At 33.5% G+C, this 22924-nt stretch overlaps 3 protein-coding genes across 10 annotated transcripts; 2 read left to right on the top strand and 1 right to left on the bottom strand.

The window, feature by feature from the left end:
- Window positions 1–1759: 1759 nt before the first annotated feature.
- On the bottom strand, window positions 1760–5501 carry LOC111311607 (uncharacterized). The gene is given in 4 exon segments (XM_022911126.2): window positions 1760–2262; window positions 2265–2541; window positions 3760–4695; window positions 5360–5501. Coding segments are annotated over 4 exon segments (1488 nt in total). The 5' UTR covers window positions 5369–5501; the 3' UTR covers window positions 1760–1996.
- Window positions 5502–5858: 357 nt separating this feature from the next.
- On the top strand, window positions 5859–8370 carry LOC111311610 (mediator of RNA polymerase II transcription subunit 7a). 4 transcript variants are annotated; one of them, XM_022911137.2, is made up of 6 exons: window positions 5859–5955; window positions 6198–6343; window positions 6431–6500; window positions 6819–6985; window positions 7083–7156; window positions 7912–8370. In XM_022911137.2, the coding sequence occupies exons 2-6, from the start codon at window positions 6209–6211 to the stop codon at window positions 7970–7972; spliced, it is 507 nt and encodes a 168-aa protein (XP_022766872.2). In that variant the 5' UTR covers window positions 5859–5955; window positions 6198–6208; the 3' UTR covers window positions 7973–8370. The 4 variants fall into 4 exon arrangements, with proteins under 4 accessions (XP_022766872.2, XP_022766873.2, XP_022766870.2 ...); XM_022911138.2 differs by having other exon boundaries at window positions 5872–5955; window positions 6192–6343; XM_022911135.2 differs by having other exon boundaries at window positions 5919–6092; window positions 6192–6343.
- A 392-nt stretch (window positions 8371–8762) lies between these two features.
- Window positions 8763–22770, top strand: LOC111311605 (Cleavage and polyadenylation specificity factor (CPSF) A subunit protein). 5 transcript variants are annotated; one of them, XR_016340887.1, is made up of 15 exons: window positions 8763–9171; window positions 10540–10674; window positions 10964–11043; window positions 11164–11247; window positions 11402–11489; window positions 11595–11755; window positions 11906–13886; window positions 15237–15547; window positions 15725–16032; window positions 16128–16283; window positions 17271–17412; window positions 18722–18798; window positions 19990–20126; window positions 21248–21356; window positions 21747–22770. XR_016340887.1 is itself a non-coding variant. In XM_022911124.2 (15 exons), exons 1-15 carry the CDS (start codon window positions 8983–8985, stop codon window positions 21942–21944), a joined length of 4164 nt encoding a protein of 1387 aa, XP_022766859.2. In that variant the 5' UTR covers window positions 8763–8982; the 3' UTR covers window positions 21945–22770. The 5 variants fall into 5 exon arrangements, 2 of the variants coding, with proteins under 2 accessions (XP_022766859.2, XP_089614428.1); XM_022911124.2 differs by having other exon boundaries at window positions 15725–16040; XM_089758302.1 differs by lacking the exon at window positions 21248–21356 and having other exon boundaries at window positions 15725–16040; window positions 21747–22401.
- The last annotated feature ends 154 nt before the right edge of the window (window positions 22771–22924 follow it).

The following is a 22924-nucleotide window of genomic DNA, read 5'->3' as shown; positions in this document are numbered from 1 at the left end:
TGAATAAATTCAAGTAACTTGATTTTTATCTTAAATCGAATTCGAATTAAAAAAATAAAATTCGATCTAATTTGAGCTGAATTTCAAATTTTAAATTTTGAGTTAAATTTAAATTTAATATTATATCAATTCAAACTCAATTAATTACATTTCTTCATAAAGTGAACTTAAATTTAATACTGTATCAATTTAAACTCAATTAATTACATTTATTGATGCACCACAACATTTTCAAAACTCTCGTATAAAATATTAAAGGAAGAATATATTATTGATTATTAATTATGATTGTATTATTAAAATAGTTATTTAACTAATTTTTTATAATATTTTTTTGATAATATAGATATCATTTAAATTTCATTGGATATTGTGATAATTTGGTATTGTGATAATAAAAACTCTGATGATTGTCGTGTTATTCATAAACTTTTAAATGATAAAATAATATTTTTTTATTAATAGTGATAAACAATTTAAATTAAATAAATTTTGATTTAATTTTTTAAATAATATATAATATTATAAAATTTTAAAATTCGATTTATATTTAAATAATTTTTTTTTGACATCGATCAAACCTAAATTATATAAGTTGGGTTTATTGATTTTTAAAATTTAATTTTTAATTTTTTATATATTATTTTAATATGATATTTAATAATTTAAATATATTTAGATATAAAATAATTATTTTTATTATATAAAAATTTTAAAAATATATAAAAGTTAATAAAAATATATGATTATATATTTTTTTAGTTTTTATTTTTAAATCCAAAATTAGACTTAAAATCTAATATATTTGTTTAATATTCGAACTCAATCCGAATCAAATAAAAAATTAAATTTAAACAAAATTAAATATTATATTTTTGAATCAATTTTTTATTTTTTTAATTTTTTCTCATATGTAATCTCTACAGTTAAAATTTAAAATTTACTAAAAAAATCTTGATAAATAATAGACTCAAGAATCATAAGATTTTTTTAATTCTTGTATGAATTTGATTTAATTTTTATATTATATTTGTTTAATTATTTTTTAATTTAATTTAATTTAATAATTTTTATATAAATATATATTTAATTATAACTTCTTTATACATAATTCTAAAAAAATTTGATTTCGAACCTCAGGATAAAATTAACAAAAAAAGAGAATTATTTTTCATAATACAGTCCAATATCAAGTATAAAGACAAAAACTGAATCAAGCATATGACTGAGCAGATATTTTCTAAAGTTGTCACACCGAAAGCAGTAGCAACAATAACAAAGCAGCGGCATATAATGGTAGTTGTGGCTGTCATCCTCTCATATGGCTGATGCATGTACTAGAAAATAAAAAATTTTCAAAATTTAAAATATCAAAATCTTTGTTTCTTTTTTGTAATAGATTTTTTTCATTTTATTATTTTTGTGCTTGCTAAGGGGAAAAATCCCAAATATATGAAAATAAGATACTAGATGTAATTTTTTTTTTTTCATTTTTCAAAATTTTCTTCTGTAAAATAAAAACTCAATATCCAAAAAGGAAAATAAAATTTTAAACATATAACATCTGAATTTTTATTTATTTTCCTTATCTATTTTCCTCCCATCCTTTTGTTTCTGCATTCCTAAAGGAAAACAGAGTTACAACTTGCAAATTTATATTTTTCACTTTTTCTTTTTTCCTTCAACATCTTCCTTGCTTATTATTAAAAAGGGAAAAAGCAGAAAAAAAATTAAGAAAGAAAAACGATTGCACAGATACTTTGCATAAATAGATATCCAAGCTGGTTCTTCTCTTATGGAAGAGAAGAACCAAGTTTACCGTTTAATCTCTCAAATTTGCAATGAAAAGAATGTCAAAAAAATGAATGCCAGCTAACAGAAAGGTTGAGGGGCATTGAACATAATCCAAGAATTCAACAAAAGGAAAGAATACAAGGGAAAATCCAGATTCAGGAAGATTTCTTCATTTCATGTATATGGTTGGTTAAAGAAACTATTAGCCAACAAGTGAGACCTTAGGAACATGGTTTGAAGTACCCTTACCATCTTCACTAGTTTTGTTCGTTGTGCTAACTTCTGAAGGCCAAAGCTTTCCTTCAACTTCCTTGACTAAATTTGCTGCATCATTAACTTTGTTAGTTGGAGTAACTTCTAATGGAGACATTGCTTCAGAAGGATTGACTGTTGTTTCTGGAGCTTCTTTACTATCATTGTTTGTTGTAAGATATCCTAAAGATCGTGGCTTTGCTTCATTATCTTGACTTCAGTTTTTGCAGCTTCTTCACTATCTTTGTCTGTTGGAGTGACTTCTAATGGAGGCTTTGCTTCAGAATTGATGACTTCAGTTTCTGCAGCCATTTCAGTATCTTTGTTTGTGTCACTAACTTCCAGAGATTCAAGCTTTGCTGCAGTCTTTGTGGCTTCTTCATCAATTTTGTTTGATGCACCAACTTCCAATGGCCCAAGCCGTGCATCAAGATCCTTGACTCTGGATGTTAGAGATCTCACATCTCGGATGTCTGCTAGCTTACGAGAAGATGCCTGTAGTGAAAAGAAAAAAAGTAGCTTTGTTTCAAAGAGACAAGAAATTTTCCATCTAGATGTTAACAAAAGAGGATCAGAACAGCAGAGCAAAATGGAAATTTATGTCAGAAATGACTTTCATCCGTTCCTGCACCACCATATATGGTTAATGCTGCAAAATTGAACTCGAGCATCACTGTGAACTTTCATGCATTCTGATCTCATTATAATTACATAATGAAATTTGGAAGGTCTATCAGATAGCAGAAACTCTTTTCTTCTAAACCTTCTTAGTATTTAGCATGTATACATGCACACATATCAATTCACAGATGGGTGCAGTAACTAATCATTTGTGTTTTAGTTAACTCTATGTGAACGGTTGTTACTACCTTTCTCTCCTGAAGTGTTTAAATAATATCACATGTTTGGTGGAAATAAAATTATAAGCACAAAAAGCCAGAGGAAAAAAATTGTCCAATTGCATGTGGTATTGCAAAAATGTGGTGGCATCAATAAAAGCTACTTGATGTTAATGATTGTGAAGGTATTGGTGATCAAAGGAAAAGGAAAAGTGCTCAAAGTTTGGTGTTCTGAAAACAACCAGTGACATGTAACAACCAATTCTTTAACTCCTAGGTTCGAATCCCCAACCCCTATCTGTGTGAGAGCATTGCTTGAATATAAAAAAAGGAAAAAAGAAAGAATCAATATGGTCACAAATATATGTAATCTACAGCTTTCATTTGAATAAACTACCTATAAAGCATATCTCGAAAAGCAATCAACCATATGAGAGAAAAAGGCTGCTAAATGCATGTGCATTAGCAACTCATCCTAATTTCATATCGATCTTGATATCCTATATCTTGCAGGCATCTTTATATGACCTCTGTTAACATTTCTTCTCTGCTTCCAAAGTTGCAGTTCAATAATATAAGTACAGACACTGATTTGGTTCAAAGCAACAGGTTAATAAAGTTTTCTCCTAGTGTGATTGCTTTGAGTGAGAAATTGAAGTTAGACATACAAGTTATGATGTTTGGTAATTCTATAAAGTCCTTCATCATGACGTTTCAAGGAATGGCTTCATAAACAAATGGAAAAGAAAGAAATCCAGTGCTTAAATAGTAATTTATCTCTCATTTGATATTTAGAAATTGGTTGCCTTCAGAAGCAAAAATGAAAAATAAAAATTTATTGGAGCAAGAAATTCTCAATGACATCTTGACTCACCTTTTCTAGTTGCTCCACCCGTTCTCTTAGTACCTCCATGGATGCTTCCTTGTGAATGCCCTGAAGAATATATAGCATATGAGAATGGAGGTTTGTGGAATGATGTTCTTCAATCTTGCATTGAGGTATGGCTGATTTGCAACCAACTGAATAGAAAGGGCAGTTCACAAGCTTCATCGGACAGACGGTTATGCAGTGTCTGTCCATCTCACGTCTCATGATGTTGTCTGAGCACTTTTGCTCACATGGAATTATCTTGAAAGGGCAAATAGAATCATGCTTCTCTGTTTGATTAGCTGAAAATCTAGCATCACAGCCCTCATTTTCGCAGTTCATTGATCTATAGCTGCAAGTTGGCACATGCAGAGCAAGTTCATCTGCTGAGTCAAATTTCATGTCACAGTGGAATTCATTCTTGAAGTCAACATTCTTCAGCAGAGTTTGTACAATTGCTTCTCTCTTGTCTATAGACCAAAACCCATTAATTTCCATTTCTTGTGCAAAATCATCTATCTTGTCTTCTCTAGTCTCACTTAGTAGCCATCCTGAAACTCTACTAAACAAATTCCTCTTTGAACTTGCAAAGTCATCAACAAGATAAGCAATGATATCATAAGGATGGTCAGATGCTTCTGCCTCTGGACCACCATCCAAGACAATAGATTCAGCCACAAAAGTTTCACTTCTTTGCAGTAGATACTCCACCATTTCTTTTCTAATATCGGCAGCTACCGAACGAGGGGACCTGAAAACATCACCTGTTGTATTGTCGACACAAGCTGTAGCTAACCCCGGGAGGAATGCTTGAGCTATATTGTAAACTAGTTCTACATCACAAAGGTCACAGTAAAATGCAGGACCTCCCTCTTTTCCATCTTTGATCTTCTCTGGTACGAGTTCTACATCACCTGCAGGAGGATCCGCACTTGGAGATTCCTACAAATGATGTCAGCTACAACATATCACTACCTGGTTTGATAAAAAAAACTACTTGGCAACCAAAAGGAGTAGTAGACTCAATATCTTTTAAATTCAAAATAGCCTTAACGGCAACAAGGACACATATTGATCCAGCTTCTAATACAAAATCAAAGACAGGCCGACATCTCATTGGGGTAATCAGATTTCGACTATCATCAAATTAAAAACATTAATCTGTCTACCTTTTTCTGCCCTTGGATATTCACCCAAATCAGCCACACAAAATTCACTAAAAAAAAAGAAAAAAGAAAAGGAAACTCCAGCAAATGATCATGATTTTCTCTTTAAATTTTAACTCATCAGAAAATAAAGTTAAAACTTTTTCTATCCTAAAAGATAATTTATACCCTAACTAAGAACAAATTTTCACTTTTTAATCTCTTAGCAAATGATTATGATTCTATTGACTAAATCTCAATTAATTTTCCGAAGATCCAAACACCGAAACTTTCAATATAAGCACTCCCAATTCCCAGGCAACGAAATAAAACAAAACCTAAAAATGCATTAAATTCCTAATCTCCAAAGGATCATAACTGAAGAACCAAATTCTAATAATTTCATTAATAAAATGTAGAGCTAAAAGTAGAAAAAAATTGAAAAAATCGAGAGAAAATACCTCCATCATTTCGAAATGCTGACGAGTCCAGAGATCTGATAAAAGAAAATCACCGCAACAGTAAGTAAAAAATAAAAAACAAGTTTAATTAGAAAAAAAATGTTTATCGAAGGTAAAAAATTCGAGGATTTAACATTCAAAATTGGCTTTAAAGTTCTCTTTTTTTTTTTTTTTTGTTTTTTTACCTCTCTCCTTCTCTCAAAAAGAGAAGAAAAGACAAAGTGAAAACCAAAAGCTAAAATTAGAGTATACTTTTCCTTCGTTTTCTTTTTATATTTAACTGTTTTAACGGTTCTTTCGGCTTTGACGTTGAATGAAAGCTCTCCTAGTCTGCTAGCTTTCTTTTCTAATTTACCCAGACGTCTTTGTCCCTGTTTGGTTTGCAGAATTACCCCATTCCGATCTGGTCCAATTCTGGGCCCATGGGCTTTTAATTTGGTCTGACCCGGAACTTAACCATCCTTTTGGATCCAGTTGTTTCATTTAGAACCGGTCGTTGTTTTTCCATCTCTATCTTTGTCTTGATCGATAAAAACTCAAACCGCTCAACTCGGTTGCTGTCGAATGTAGCTCGAGCAACTCAAGAAGTCAAACGAGTTGAGTTTCTTTTTATGCATATCTTTCAATTAGTTATTTACAAATTTACCACTCGCTATTAAGAAAAACCCTAATTTTTCTTTTTTAACGTTTCTCTCTATCTTTTTCACTGTTCAATTTCAAAGTTTAGTGATAGGTATTGCATACTACCAAGCTTGGTTTTTTAAATTTTAATCTGCAGCAATCTTAATCCCAAAGATTTATTGAAATTTATATTTTTAAATTTTTTTGGAAGTGTTAGGGTGACTAGCGATGGCAACAGCTACGTACCCTCCACCACCGCCGTATTACAGGCTCTACAAAGATTACTTGCAAAACCCTAAATCGGCACCGGAGCCTCCGCCACCAATCGAAGGCACCTACCTTTGCTTTGGCGGCAATTACACCGTTAGTTTTCCCCTTTTATCTGTAAATTACTTACTAGTATTATTAATTGGATCGGCTCTGAATTATTGGTGTTTCTTTTTGGTGTAGACTGATGATGTACTTCCAAGCTTGGAAGATCAAGGCGTACGGCAACTCTATTCCAAAGGACCCAATATTGGTAATTTCTTGTTCTTGCTTTTTCATTTTTGTTTCTTTGATTTTGTGAAAACATTAAGGGTATGTTTGGTGTATAAGATTATGATAAGATAAGATAAGATGATATTATGAATGGGATGACATTAAGGGTATGTGGAAAATTAGGAGACATTTTTTAATGAATTTTTCATGCAATTTATACTTAATACTTGTTCTTTCTGCAGGTTTTTATGGCTATAGCATAGTTGGATAATCCAATTCTCTCATCAATATTTTTCTCTTTGATGAGTAAAATGGATTATATGAGATACTTATTGATAAATATTTTGACCATTTTTAGATTTCAAGAAGGAATTAAGGTCGCTTAACAGAGAATTGCAACTACATATTTTGGAGCTTGCTGATGTTCTTGTTGAGAGACCATCACAATATGCAAGACGAGTGGAGGAGATATCTCTTATGTTCAAGAACTTGCACCACTTGCTCAACTCATTGCGTCCTCATCAGGTAAAACATTGTTGCATTATCTGGATGCTTTTTTATTTTTTTTTGGGTAAATACTTTTGAATTCATTTGGTTCTATGTTTGTATTTTGTTTATGCAGGCTAGAGCAACACTAGTTCACATTCTAGAACTTCAGATACAGCGCCGTAAACAGGCTCTGGAGGATATTAAAAGGTATGTTCCTAAACAAGCTCAGAAACTGCCCCAAAATCAATTTTCTGCCAAAAGAGCTTGATTTGTTCTTTGAGCATGCTTTTAATAAATAGTTGCTTAGAAGATTTATATGGAATAAGATCAATTATAGCAATTTGAATTTTACTATCATTACGAAGATTATGGTAATGCCTCGTTAAGGAGTTTGATTTGATCTTTGAGCATGCTTTTAATAAATAGTTGCTTAGAAGATCTATACGGAATAAGATCATTTATAGCAATTTGAATTTTGCTATAATTACAATGATTATGGTAATGCTTTGTTATGCATCTTGTGGAAAATGGTCAACGGCCTTGGAATGAAATTGAATCTTCTATTGTGTGCGTGTGTGTTTTTTTTTTCCTTGTCACTCATTCACTAGGGGTAATTTTACTCCAAGAATGTAGAAGAGTTACTACCCTTATGTTATTTATCGACTTAATTGCATTTCCTCTTCACAAGAGACAGAGACATTCCCCAAAGAATTCTGTGGTTATGAGATCTTTCAATGTCATTACCATACTAAATGCCCTTCTCAAACATTAACCTAACTAGTTTAGGCATATGGCTGGAGTTTCTTGCATTTAAAGCCATGTTGTTATGTGGCCAGGACTGCTTGTTGCTTTGTTGTGCTAATAGCCGGCAATTGTTTGCATACTATTTCTTACACCTAATGGTAGTGTTAGCAAATGACGTAGTTCAGTTGCATGGTTCTGACATATGGTTTCTTTGCCAGGAGGCGAGAAGAAGCACAAAGGCTGCTCAAGGAGTCACTCGGGACCTTAGATGGACAGTAGCAGACTGAGTTTGAGCTTTTGTTGCAAATTGCTTTTGTCATGATGTCCATTCCATAAACAAATCTTATGTTTCCCTGGAATCCTTGGAGTCTGAAATATAGATGGATTGTAGTTAAAAGCATGTCAGTTTCATTTTCATTCAAGAGGAATGTATCTCGGTCTATAAATGTATTGAAACCACTTGCAGACTGTAAAACCATCTAGGATTGACAATTTGTCATACCATTTTCGTTTCATTCAGCAGTTTAGTTTAGTCATTTTACTCGTAACTTTTGATTCCAAATCTCACCAGGGCTTTAAAATACAAGTTTGAATCTTGGGACGGGAAGGGATTATTTTCCATTGTGTACTGTAGATCAATATTATATGTACCAAAAAATTCGCATTGGTTTGATTTATTTTCATTTATCTTCATATTTCATTTTTTAATGCCCGTTTTAGGGAGTTAGGTAGATTGAAGGATGGGAACAAGACGGATGGAGACGAGTTTATGTTCGGTTCATTTTGATTTGATTTTTTAATAATTTCATTTGATTTTGTTTTGATTTAATATTCGATTATTATTTTTAATATCGATCTCGTGTAATTTAGATATGATTTAATTCAAAATTAATTCAAAAGGATTTTAACTTAGATAGAGATTAGAAGTTAAGTATAGATTGGAAATTAAAAAAATACCCTTCGTGTATGTTATTATTAAAATGCGTAATTTGCTTTTTCTGTCTCCGTTACATCCGCCTGTTTAAATCACGGTGATTCCAATAAATTACTAAATTAAGAAAAAAAAATTGAATTGTAGACTCTTGACGGAAGAAAACCTCGGATGTTTATTCTTACGCACCTCATGGAATTGGAGCCACTCTCCTCACCAAACCTTTCCTCTACAACTGTAACCTAAAGATTAAAAATCCTTCTCTTCTCCATAAACAATAAGTGGAATTCAAAAACAAAAATCCGATCAGGAAAGAGATAAACCCTAGCCCTTTCACTCCGAAAAAAAAAAAAGGTAAATGGCGCTCTCGGAGGAAGAGTGCTCAACCGCAAAGGCATCTTCCTCTTCATCATCGTCGTCATCGGCGACTGCTTCTTCCCAAGGCGTTAACTACCTTGCAAAGTGCGTTCTCAGAGGAAGCGTTGTCCTCCAGGTTGCTTACGGTCACCTCCGCTCTCCTTCTTCCTTCGACGTCGTTTTCGGCAAGGTCCTTACTTGTTTTCCTGGTTTTCTATTAGTTGTAGTTTTTAGTCATGGAATTCGATCAATTTTCTTACTAGTAGAAAGTAGAAACAATAATCGACTTGCATTTAGACCGTATTTCTTTTTCTTTTTTTTTTTTTAATTTTAAGGGTTTCTGTTTGGTTAGGCTTTAAATTTAGTTCTTAAAGTACACTATGCGTGGTCTAATCTTAATTTGTAAGAGATAAATTCCAATAGGAAAAGAGTTTAAATATTCCTTATAATTTTTTTACTGTTTTGATATTGTTTTCACTTTTCCACTAGGTGTTTTGTTCTATATATGAACTGGAAATTACTGGCATTCAAACTGATTTTCTTGGGTCATCAAAGCGCTTGTGCTGCCATTAACCCTGCCTATAACATTTCCATAATAACAAGCTTAAGCTCTTCTTAAAGTCCCCATGCTCGAAAAATTGTCCTTTCTAATATTTTTAGTTTATCTTATAGTTCCGACTTTTAATTTGTCATGCGTCTCTTGGAATCTATAGCCATTTAGTTGTTTATATTGTTTTTATCAGCTTACTCATTATTCATAATGGATGATGATACTAATGGACGATGATACTTTGATCTTTTGACTTCAGATTATAAATTTGCTTGAATTCCATATTAGGGAATCATATCAACACACACTTGCATACTTGCAAACCGCACATTATGCATGAGCAAAATACTTTTTAATGATTTACTGTAAAAATTACTTCAGAAAATTGGGAGAATTGTAGATAATGGAGAGAGAATAATGTTAAAAAATTTAAAGTACTCTTCTCTCCTTAATGTCTTTTGACTTTAATTGAACATTATATAAGGAAAGTACAGTAATTTAATTCCTGGAGATCACTAGGTAAAAAAATTGTGTTTTTCACAACTTGACTCAGTCAGTGACTCAATGCAATAGTTGAGGTAGGCATTCTCATGAAGATAAAATAATTTAGTAACTAATTAGGTGACTATCATTCGTTTCAATTTATGCTTGGAAATGAATTATATGCAGCGACAATTTTAGTTTTAGAGTTGTCTTGGAAAAACAATCTAAAAAAAATAAAGGGTCTTATTGTTGTGGAATAGTGGCATCATGAGCCAATATGGAAATTGGGTTGGCATTGGTTTTTTAAAAATGGAATATAAATAATGAATAAATATGGAAAATCGGAAACTTCACTCACATAGGTTTAGATGAAAGGCATAAAGGGTTATGGATTAGGATTTTTTTGGATCATTGATCTAATCCCCGAGAAAGCTGTCTAAGTTTGTTCTGCTTTGAGCGTGACTCTTTGTTGTATCAGATGAACTTCTTGCTTCTGAACTGATTGTTTGATGGTGTTTTATTCAGGAGACGTCCATAGAGTTGGTAATAATTGGTGAAGATGGTATTGCAACATCTGTCTGTGAGCAGCCTGTCTTTGGTACAATAAAGGATCTTGCCATTCTCCCCTGGAATGAGAAGGTCTCTGCACGAAATTCTCAGGTCTACACTGAAACTTATAATGGTAGCATTGTATGACATAACATCTTGCCTTTAATTTGTCAGAGTGAAGTGATTTCTTGCTTTATTTTTTTTTTTGTTAATAAAAAAATTTTTAGAGTGGAGAAAAGCTAGTAGCCGACCCCAGAATTATTGGATATAAAACTTAGTTTTTTGTTGTTGTTGTTATTGTTGTAGTGGAGAAAAGCTAGTATGCCATGAAGCAGTTTTCTGCAATACAATTATAGTAGAATTTTGTTTTGAATTAATTTTCTTCTTTTTCTTTATTTAGATGCGTGGGAAAGACCTGCTGATTGTTATTTCTGATTCTGGAAAGCTATCATTTCTCACATTTTGTAATGAGATGCACAGGTTTTATTTTCTATCCTTAAGTTACATTTTCCATGGTGAAAATGAACCTGCTTAATTGCTCTACTGTTGACAATGTGGTATGTTTACTTTGACTATGATAATACATATTTTTTGAGATAGGTTTTTCCCCGTGGCCCTTGTTCAGCTTTCTGATCCTGGAAACTCAAGGTATCAACTTGGAAGAATGCTAGCTGTTGATTCCACGTAAGTTGAATTGTGCCAATGACTAAGCTGTGTGTATTTTATTTTCTTATCTGTCTCTGCTTGTGGAAACTGGATTAATTTTGAAAAAACTGAAGAAATATTGTATCTAGCAATGCAGTGTATGACCCTAACTTACCTGATTTTCCTTTTACAGAGGTTGTTTCATTGCTACTAGTGCTTATGAAGACCGATTGGCTCTTTTTTCTCTTTCAATGTCTGATGGAGATGATATTATTGATAAGGTAGTGCTTTTTCAGACTAGATTTAATGTTTTGGCGGCATTTTGTTGGTGACTTCTGTTTTACTGTATATATGGAGTTATGAGGTCTTATTTGTGAGTGTTTCAGAGAATATTTTATCCTCCTGAGAATGACGGCAGTGGTAGTTCTACCAGAACTACCCAAAGAACTATTATACGCGGTACAATATGGAGCATGTGCTTTGTTTCAAAAGGTTCTGTCCAACCAAATAAGGATCACAATCCCGTTCTAGCCATTGTTCTAAATAGGTATGAACTGAATGTATAATTACCATCTAGGAAATAGTCACATTTATAGTTTATTTGTGTTCTTATGGGATAATTTATATATATATATATATATATATATATATATTTGGTTAGGCTAGTCTAAGGAAGGGTTACTTTTTGTTGCTGCAGGAAAGGAAATGTCCTGAATGAACTGGTTTTGCTGGGATGGAATATTAAAGAACATGCAGTTTACGTCCTTTCACAGTATCTTGAAGCTGGACCACTAGCACATAACATTGTTGAAGTTCCTCATTCCTGTGGCTATGCATTCCTGTTGAGGGTTGGTGATGCACTCTTGATGGATCTTAGGGATGCACACAATCCCAATTGTGTGTATAGAACAACCTTAGACTTTTCAGCCCATGCACTAGAGGAACAGAATTGTCTTGAAGAGTTATGTGTAGCACATGATGTTGATGATGATGGTTTATTTAATGTTGCTGCATGTGCTTTATTGCAGCTAAGTGATTATGATCCAATGTGTATAGATGATGACAATGGCGATGGAAAATCAACTTGCAAACATGTATGCTCATTTAGTTGGGAACCGAAAAGTGATAGATGTCCGAGGATGATTTTTTGTCTTGATACTGGAGAATTTTTCATGATTGAGATTTCATTTGATTCTGATGGTCCTAAAGTGAATGTATCTGATTGCCTCTACAGAAGTCAACCTTGCAAGTCCCTTTTGTGGGTTGATGGTGGGTTCCTGGCAGCAATTGTAGAAATGGGGGATGGTCTGGTCCTTAAGGTAGAAAGTGAGAGGCTAATATACACAAGTCCTATTCAAAATATAGTGCCAATCTTTGACATGTCAATAGTGGATTACCATGGGGAGAAATGTGATCAAATGTTTGCATGCTGTGGTGTTGCACCAGAGGGATCATTAAGAATTATACGAAGTGGTATAAGCATAGAAAAGCTTTTGAGGACTGCCCCCATTTACCAAGGCATAAGTGGAACTTGGACAGTTCGGATGAAAGTAACAGATCCTTATCATTCTTTTCTTGTGCTATCATTTGTTGAAGAGACCAGAGTACTGTCAGTTGGATTAAGCTTTACTGATGTTACTGATTCAGTTGGTTTCCAACCTGATGTCTGTACTTTGGCATGTGGTCTTGTGGGTGATGGCCAGCTTGTCCAAATTCACCAAAATGCAATTAGGCTTTGTTTGCCTACAAAGGCTGCCCATTCTGAAGGTATTCCTTTGTCTTCTCCAGTTTGCACAACTTGGTCCCCAGATAACACAAGTATCAGTTTGGGGGCAGTTGGGCAAAATTTGATAGTTGTCTCCACTTCTAATCCATATTTTCTATTTATTCTTGGGGTGAGATCACTATCAGCATATCATTATGAAATATATGAATTGCAGTATGTGAGATTGCAGTATGAGTTATCGTGCATATCAATACCTCAAAAGCATTTAAGCTCTCCTTTAAACCCGGTGAATGATTTTGGCAGAGCCGTTGTTCCTGTTGGAGTTGGCAGGGATATTACCTTTGTTATTGGTACACATAGGCCATCAGTGGAAATTCTGTCATTTACAACTCAAGGCCTAAAAATTCTTGCTACTGGAACAATTTCATTAACAAGTACTATGGAAACTGCAATCAGTGGTTGCATTCCTCAAGACGTTAGGCTAATATTAGTTGATCAGTTTTATGTTCTGTCAGGATTAAGGAATGGAATGCTGCTTCGGTATGAGTGGCCTTCTGCCTTTGTGACTTCTTCATCAGAATTACATGGTTGTAGTTTTTCTAGTCCTTTTCTTGGAAAAGTTGAGAGAGTTTTGTCAAATACAAAGACCGCAAATCTGTTTGGTTCAGAAACGTGTGCTGTTAATATGAGTGAAAAAGATGATGTTCCTATTACTCTTCAGTTGATCGCGACTCGTAGAATTGGTATCACCCCAGTTTTCCTGGTTCCCCTGAGTGATTCACTTGATGCTGATATTATAGCTCTCAGTGACAGACCTTGGTTATTGCACACGGCTAGGCACAGCCTTTCTTATACTTCTATATCATTTGAACCTTCCACGCATGCAACCCCTGTATGTTCTGTTGAATGCCCTAAAGGAGTTTTATTTGTTGCAGAAAACAGTTTACATTTGGTAAGAATCATTATCTACAGAACATTGAATTACTGTGGTTGTTTAGCTATCAGTCTGTTGAGGATTTTCGTTTTTTATTTCCATCCTTGAAAACTAGCTTCTTGACTTATTGGTACTGTTGGGAATAAATGCTCTGAAGTAAACCTTGGATAGGAACTATTTGTTCATGATATTTGTGGTTGTATATGTTTATGGGTTTGTCAAAGTTTTCTTTCCCTCTTCCGTAAATGCAGTGAGATTTGTCTGTCTGCCTCTGAACATATATAAAATGGTATGGATTCATTGGTTTTAGCATTGCTTGCATGAGATTATTGAATTTAAATGCTTTCTTGTGGATTGCTTGGTCTTTGGAATATTGTAGTATCACAAAAATTAGGTTGGAAAATTAGATGGTCTACATATTATATGTGGAACTTTAACTTTTTAGAGCTATCATTGGTGTCTAATTGAAAGGCATCTTGCCATTCCTGCCCAAGTTGGATTCCTTCTACTATCTGTATGAGTGCATAGAATGGGGTGAACCTGATTTCAGCATTTCCATACCCACACTATATCTAAATGGAGTCAAATAAAGCTGGTTAACCATTCAAAATGATAAATGAACTTGCAGGGTTCTAAGTTCTAAACTAATTGGTTCACTTTTACAAAAGTTGGGATATGATGTTGTCGTTCTTATCATTGATGCTTATCCATCCTGAGTCTTCCTGGATGTTTTGCATTGTATCCATAATCTATCCCTAATATATGAATTAATTGACAAATACTTGGAGTCTTGGATATTTTCCTCTGTCTATGTGTTTTGTTATTATCTGAATAGGTTTTTGCCTTTTTGTTTTCCTGCATATGTTGAGCTGATTTGTCACGTAAAGGAAATCCAAACACATGGTAGTGGATAAAAACTATTGTGTGCATTTAAATATTTACCTGATCAACTGAAACTATGTAACTTTCTATTAGTGCAATGTATGCGAAATTTTGATTGATGTTGGTTGCTGATGGATGTTATCATGAGAGCTGTAGGAATGAACAAGTAGTAGGTCATGAGGGACCTCCGAGTGGTCGATTGACGTAGGTGTAGTGGTGGGCATTTTAGGAATTTAGTAAAGGTGGTCTTACATGACTTAATTGATATTATTGGATCCTTTGTCTTCTCAAGAAAGAAACCCTGATTAATAAGAAAAGTAGTTCTTATTTATTATAAGAACAGCCCAATTTCAAACTGGTGAATGATTGGCTCAAAGTCACTAGCTGTTCTAGTTTTATGATATTATAATTTCTAGGTATTGCATTCAAATGCTTCTTTGTTTTCCTTTTCGGTTCATGTGTATGATCAATTACATGACGATTTAGGTGGAGATGGTGCACAGTAAGAGGCTTAATGTGCAGAAGTTTCATCTTGGAGGCACTCCGCGGAAGGTCCTTTATCATAGTGAAAGTAAGCTTTTGGTTGTGATGAGGACTGAGCTAAGTAACGACACATGTTCTTCTGATATTTGTTGTGTAGACCCCCTCAGTGGGTCTGTGATGGCATCTTTCAAACTCGAACTTGGAGAAACTGGAAAATGCATGGAGCTAATTAGGGCTGGAAATGAACAGGTTCTGGTTATTGGAACTAGCCTGTCTCCTGGTCCAGCAATAATGCCCAGTGGTGAAGCAGAAAGGTTCATTTACTTTGTTATCCCTATTTTTCTTATTTTTCAGTATTGAAATGCTTAAAATTGTATCTTTGCTTAGAGGTGTGGTGACTAATACTTGATAGTTTTCTCATTTTCCTTTTTATAGTTATGTATATTATATGCTTTTAATTCCATATATATAACTGGGCATTGCTGCTACAGCACCAAGGGCCGTCTTATTGTCCTCTGCATTGAACATGTGCAAAATTCAGATAGCGGTTCAATGACATTCTCTTCTATGGCTGGGTCATCTTCTCAACGAAACTCACCATTTTGTGAAATTGTTGGCCATGCCACTGAACAACTATCAAGCAGTAGTATCTGCAGTAGCCCAGATGATACTAGCTGTGATGGAATAAAACTGGAAGAAACTGAAGTATGGCAGTTACGGTTAGCTTACACAACCACCTGGCCTGGAATGGTACTTGCTATATGTCCATATCTAGACCGTTACTTCTTGGCATCTGCTGGTAATGCTGTAAGTTACAAATCATAATGTATTCCTTTAATATGCCAGAGTCATGCTATCAATTAGCTTACGAAGATGTTGGTCCTCTTTTTTCAGTTTTACGTATGTGCTTTTCCAAGTGATAATCCTCAAAGGGTGAGAAGATTTGCAATAGCGAGGACACGGTTTATGATAACATCATTGACTGCACATTTTACTAGAATTGCTGTAGGTGATTGTCGTGATGGCATTCTTTTCTATTCATATAATGAGGTGAGAAAAAATGCAGACTTTTAACAGTAAATTTGTTTCCAATGTCAACCATGTCCTCTAATGCTTATAATAGGTAGTTTTGGTATGATTTTTGAGACTACGATGGTAATCTAATCACTATGGTGATCTCATCACTATTGGTGATCTTGTCACTTGTGATTTGGAATCACCTTGTTTAGTTAATAATAATTAATTTTCTGGAATTAAAGATCTTTGTGTTTGGTATTACTACAATTCAATTATTATTTTGTCTGAAAGTACCAATAGCCATATTGTAGTGGTTAAATAAGTTAATAATTTCTATATTGTTTAAAAGATAACAATTTGTAAAATATTAGTAATATTTTATTTACTTTATAGTATAAGATATAACTAAATTATTAAATTAACAAATACAAAAATATATTAATTGATAGCTAAACTAACTTTCATAAAGTAAATTAGGGAAAAAGAATTTGAATTAGATCTATTAAAATTATAATAAAAATGAAACAAAAAATTATATTATATAGAAAACATTAAAAAAAAGCATGCAATTCTTTGTAAGTTTGGTACAATTAATATTATTTTGAAAAGGTAAAAGCTAAATATAAAATAATTACAATTTTGCTCACACATTAAAAAGGTTATATTGACTATAGTTAATTTTACATATTACCTCATCTTGATGATAAAAGGTCCCATCCTTTTGGATGGGACTTAGATGACCATCTAAGGTAGTAAACTAAACACTCTTTGTGATCATATGTCACTGTCATGGAAGATCATTGAGGTCTTACCAAACACGGTGATCTAATGATTCTAGTCACCATGTATAGATTACCATGGATTTTAGGTGATCACCTCATACCACCCAACACACACCACCGTAGCATAAGCAGTTGTTTGTAACCATCCCCAACTCCCTTGCCAATTGCATGGATGTGGTGTTATTAAATTATTGTCTTTGCATTTGTTCTGAACTGACTGTGCTTTCTCATGTTTTAGGACACCAAAAAACTGGATCAAATGTATTGTGACCCATCACAGAGGTTAGTTGCTGATTGTGTTCTTACAGATGTTGATACTGCTGTTGTTTCGGATCGTAAGGGCAGCATTGCTGTCTTGTCGTGTTCAGATCGTCTGGAAGGTAAGTTCTGTGTGAACTTCTATGTGAAACGAGGAATCTGTTTATAGTTTCCTGTTATATAATATTAATTCTTCAAGTTCTGTAAAGCCTACTTTTCTTCTTCAAGTTCTCTTAATATCTTTTGCTACAGTTGGCTAAAGGCTATGGCTTTAATGTTGAGGAAATAGACTCATAATGTGCAAAGGAAGAAAATCATTTTCTTTAGAAATTTATTTAATTATTTATCACAAGACTTATTAACCCACCTGTTGCCAATTTTTTTATGCAAAAACAGTTTTGTAATAGTTTAACAATATATACAGTTAGTGTGCTAAAAGTATTATTATGTTAGTAATGAATCCTTTGTAAAACATAATTTATATAAGTAAAGCATATCTTTGAAGTTTTCTTAAACAATAACAATTTTATGTTTAATTAATTGATACAACTACATTAAAATACAATTTAATTAAGTTATGATTAATCATATGAAAATAATTTTTATGTATATTTTTGTAGTTATAGGAAATATATTTTCTATGCTAAATTCTATTCTAATGAAAAACTTTGGATTTTTGAATATTACTTATACAGCTGAGATCTTATCATTGAGACGTTATAATTGCTTTGACCATATACACATAGCAGTGATAAATCCTAAAGCCTTAATTCTTTTCAATATTCCTTGCTTAAATGAGAATTTTATTCATATTGGTTTTCTCCCTCTCTGTTTTTTCTTTCATTATAAGCAACTTTTAGCATTGCATATTGTAATTTTCTTATGGAGATATATGCCAAGGGCAATGTATTTATTAAAAAAAAAAGAAAAAGAGAAATAATACTGTAAGTGCAAGGAGGGAATGTGGAAAACTGGAAACCCAACTAGCAACTACCTTCAAGACATTAAAATAGTTCAAAACCTAAGTAACAAAAAGGGCCCAAACCTTGGAAAAAGACAAAGTAAAAAACAGGAAGCATTCAAGGAGTGAAAGAGATGAGTAGAATAATAAAACTATGAGAGAAAGTAGTGTTTTAGGATCAGTATCAGTGGGGAGAGGGATTCTTGCTTGGCACTACCTGCCTTTTTGTTTGTGGAGCTGGCACCAGTGGTGATTAGATCTTGTTGGTGAATGTTAACAAAGCCTATTAGCCTGTGTCAAGGACATAATGGGATTAACCCCTTAGCCCAAACAATCAAAGAGAGTGAGAATGAGATGAAATAAAAAATGACAGTGTGATATTCTGTTAACTTGTATTTTACCTGCTGGTATGCTCGTGCTTCTGGCAGGGAAAACTTACTTTCTGTATTTATTTTTCTTTTATGCCCCAGATAATGCAAGTCCAGAACGTAACTTAACACTGACTTGTGCATACTATATGGGTGAGATTGCCATGAGCATCAGAAAGGCAAGTTGTTTAACCTCATGATTACTTTTTCTTTTGAGACATTTGGTAATGTGCCTTAGGTTTTATGAGATCCTGCTAGCAAATTTTTAGGCCAAGTAAAGATCATTGTTTTTGGTGGCATTATCAACTATAATATGTCTGGTATTATCAGTGAAATTGTAAAGGATTACATAAATTCCAGGATCTACTTAAACTGTGTTGCTTTCAGAGGAAATATATTAACTGAATTGGTTGTTCTACTGATCTAATTATAGAAGTCTTGCACGTGAACTTAGTGCTTATAGGAAAGAAGTAACGAGGAAGGTGAGAATGGAGTGAAAAGAAGTTACTATAACGAAAATCTAGTATAGTAATTCAAAGTTGGTGGTAGAGGTATTACTGTTTTCTGGATGCATATAACCCCAAGCAGCGGTTTGTTTTATATAATTCATGGGACCCCTTTTTGTATCCTGAGGAGCTTGATTCAATTTGTTCAAGTATGGAGTTCTTTGGGAATCCATTGGAGGGTTATCCTGAGAAATATGCACCATCAAGCCCAAGCATTGAACTTGGATTTTTTGAGTATGTGAAGTCAAAATATGCTAGAATCTGTTGTTTTGACTAGATAGTAACTGTATTTTATTAAAACTTTTTCTTTGGCATAGAATTTCACCTGTTACATGTTGTTAATTTGAAATAAATGGTAGACATCGTCTTTATAATTAGTTGCTATTTTCAGTTCAATGTAACAATTTTTTTTTTTGGAATTACTAGAGTATTCATAAGAAGAGAAAAAAAAATCTCCAGTAGCTTTTTTGATCTACCAGATTTTATCTGGTAAATGAAAATAATACACATAAATAAGAATTTCTAGTCTGCTACATATCTTCTCAAATAGATTGATCAAACTGAAATTAAGTTGTTCCTTTGTGATAATACCATTTTGATAGGTCAGACTGACATGCAGAATTCTTGTTTTCCCTGCTTTCTAGAGACTCCTTTTCTGAGCTTAAATGCTGAGCATTATACCGTGGTTATGTTGTCTTTTGTATCTTCTTTAGGCAAATACTTTACATTGTTCTTTTTCGGGCATGATTTTTGCCCTTTAGCTAGCTCCTCGATGATATTCTATATACTTAAATTGTTCTTTTTGGGACATGATTTTTCCCTTTTAGCTAGCTCCTTGATGATATTCTATATACTTTCCTGTAGGGTTCATTTATTTACAAACTTCCAGCTGATGATATGTTGAACATCTGTGAACTTAATGCAAGTGTTGACCCTACACACAATTCTATAATGGCCAGCACGCTCCTAGGAAGCATAATGATCTTCATTCCAATATCAAGGTATGGATTAATATTTGGGGCAAAATAGGCCTTTTTTCTTCTCACCTCTTTTACTCTTTCTCTTGAAGAATGCTATTGTTCTCTGTAACTCTATATAATGGAACTGGAGGGTCGGTTTAGGATTGTTCCTTTTTCCTTTTCAAGTAATGATTGTCTTAGGGAATCAAAGTGAGATAAAAGATTTAGATCTACGTGTGTGGAATTTTATCTTGGGATTTAATTATATACTCATGCTGCATTGGTTTAGTTTTAAACTTTTACGGTTGAACATTTTCATTTTTGGCTCTCTCTATTTTAAATGTTTTATTGAATTAATGTTTTATAAAATAAAAATATGAAAAACTTTTGATCTAGCGTATTAGGGATTGTTTTTTATTTTAATCAATAAGTTAAAATTAAAAGGTAAAAGATGAAATGTTTCACCTTGAAAGGTCAAAACCATACCAATGTTTTTGAGACTGAGGAAGTAGCTAAAGCTTTGATAGAAATCATTGTACACTAATGAAGTAAACAAGACTTATTACATTATAGAATTTTGCTGTTGCTATTGCCTTTCCTTTAGGTGGTTGTTCAAAGATTTTCTTTTGTCTATTGTGTATTTAACTAAACTATTCCATATAAATTGATGGCTGCTGAGTTGTTATTAGTATGGATTATTCTTGATGACTATCATGTTTAAAACTCTTGGATTTTATCGATTTATGAAATTTGATGGAAGGGCACTCTAGTCTGTATTTCGTTATGGTGGTTGTCTGGTAAATAAAATTGTGTTTGGATTGATATGTAGAGGATAAATGAAAAGCAATATCAAAGATGAGAGAATTGATTTCTAGTGAAATTTCGTATCTCTCTTTGTTGTGATCGGAGAGAAGTGAAATGATTTTACGAAATAGAATTTCTTTGTTTTTAATACTAGGGAAAGTAATACTCTATGACATTGAAGTGTTGGATCATTTAATTATGCATAGAACTAGACTGGGTGTACCTATTTCAATTATGAGCCAAGGTTGATGTCAATAAATGTGGTTGGTCATTAGTATGCATAGGCTTTCATATGGTCTGATATGTTTATTTATGTCTGGATTTGGGGTATTAGTTTGATAAATTGCATGCTATTGTAGGGAGGAACATGAACTACTGGAAGCTGTCCAAGCTAGACTCGTTGTCCATCCATTGACTGCTCCTGTACTGGGCAATGATCATAATGAGTACCGTAGCCGTGAAAACCCAGTAAGAAAAAGTTCTCAAAGAGACTTAATCTGAGCAGTAGGCACTAGTTACTTTAATTATTAACCTTGTGGAAGGTGATGAAAATTGTAATGGTTCTAGTTTTATTCAGCAAAATAATTATTGAAATCTAGGAGTAATTGAGTCTCTATATTAGCTGTTTGGTGTGCTCTGTTTCTTTCTTTCCTTTTTTCCCCAATCATCCTCTTATTTTCAGATGTTAATGCTTCTTCTGTCATTTGGTGATTGCAAAATGGGGCAGTTAGTGTGGTTGGGGCTTTAAAATATAGTCTTTCCATGCTGCTTCATTCTCCTCTTTTATGTTAATTTAGGTATTCAGAAAAGCATGCCACTTTTCTTACTGTCCTTCTGTGTTTGCTTGTCTGGAAAAAGGTTGGAGTCCCGAAGATACTTGATGGTGACATGCTCGCTCAATTCCTGGAGCTTACAAGCATGCAACAAGAGGATGTATTATCATTTCCCATCGCATCTTCAGATACACATAAGTTGAGTTTAAAACCACCGTCTTCACCCATCCCCATCAACAAGGTCGTGCAACTCCTTGAGCGGGTCCATTATGCCTTGAATTAATCACAGCTTTGTCTTTTCCTGTCTGACATATCATCACAAGTCAAGGAGACAACCTTGATGCATAAGGAGAAGAGCCAAATGGCTCGTGGTTGTATTCTCAACTCAATTAATATGAAGTGCAGCCCCAGGACCATCCAAAGCGTTAATTTTGAGGCTGATACAAGATAACAGGCTCCGTAAATTCACATTCATTACAAAGTCTTCAGGGTAGGCAAGCCAACAACTGCACAGGGAATAAATATTTGAAGTTGCTGCTATCCTTTGATGGTAAGGAATACTTTGTATAGTAGATATTTTAGATGAAATTGAAAGGCCTGGAAAACAGTTGAATGGGCTTTTCTTCTGCCCCTACTTAGGCCATTTTTCCTTGTAATATTATTGCATTGCTGAAGCAACAAAACATTTCATGTTTTTGTTCATTTGTTTGAAAGCACTGTCAAGTGCAATATTTCTTTCATTAGTAATCTCCTCATTAAGACAGAAGCTAAGTCTGTAGTAGACTTGGGTCTCTATGGTTATATCTGGTTGCTTGTCGGTATCGGATTGCGGAGGCAGAAATATCTTTCTTTCATGACGGGGCGACAGGCCAAGAAAGAATCGGTTTCCTGCTCTCTGATCAACACCAATATTCTAGAAATCTTCTCAAGCTCAAGTTTTTCTTTTTGTGTAATAATTAATCACTGTGATACACTCTTCGGGTTAGCAGAAACTTAAGCTGCTCTGTGCGGTTGGATTTCGAGGCATGAGTTAAGAGCTTATTGTTTGTTTCCATATTTCTTGTCAGTCGAAGAAATTAGCATTAAAATTATATTTTGAATCATTTTCATACCTTGTGTACATTGTTGGTGTGAATGCCTATGCCTCAAAATTGTGACATGTTTTGGCAATTATTTAATAGTACTATCATACATAAAAGAGACAACGACTTACTTGTATGTTATTTCTGAATGTCAAGATTTACCTTAGACAAATGTGACTTT

Source organism: Durio zibethinus, chromosome 1 (assembly GCF_047325235.1).
Source record: "Durio zibethinus cultivar Kanyao isolate XHJ-2024 chromosome 1, ASM4732523v1, whole genome shotgun sequence".
Lineage (NCBI taxonomy): Eukaryota > Viridiplantae > Streptophyta > Magnoliopsida > Malvales > Malvaceae > Durio > Durio zibethinus.
This window is presented reverse-complemented; position numbering and strand designations above follow the sequence as displayed.

What these genes read in the sequence shown, in the direction of transcription:
- LOC111311610 (XM_022911137.2), top strand. Translation starts at nt 6,209, where the DNA reads ATGGCAACAGCTACGTACCCTCCACCACCGCCGTATTACAGGCTCTAC. An exon ending in GCTTTGGCGGCAATTACACC is followed by an intron (nt 6,344 to 6,430) that starts GTTAGTTTTCCC and finishes TTTTTGGTGTAG; the next exon opens with ACTGATGATGTACTTCCAAG. An exon ending in GCTCTGGAGGATATTAAAAG is followed by an intron (nt 7,157 to 7,911) that starts GTATGTTCCTAA and finishes TTTCTTTGCCAG; the next exon opens with GAGGCGAGAAGAAGCACAAA.
- LOC111311605 (XM_022911124.2), top strand. Translation starts at nt 8,983, where the DNA reads ATGGCGCTCTCGGAGGAAGAGTGCTCAACCGCAAAGGCATCTTCCTCT. An exon ending in TCTCTGCACGAAATTCTCAG is followed by an intron (nt 10,675 to 10,963) that starts GTCTACACTGAA and finishes TTCTTTATTTAG; the next exon opens with ATGCGTGGGAAAGACCTGCT. An exon ending in TGGCATCTGCTGGTAATGCT is followed by an intron (nt 16,041 to 16,127) that starts GTAAGTTACAAA and finishes CTCTTTTTTCAG; the next exon opens with TTTTACGTATGTGCTTTTCC.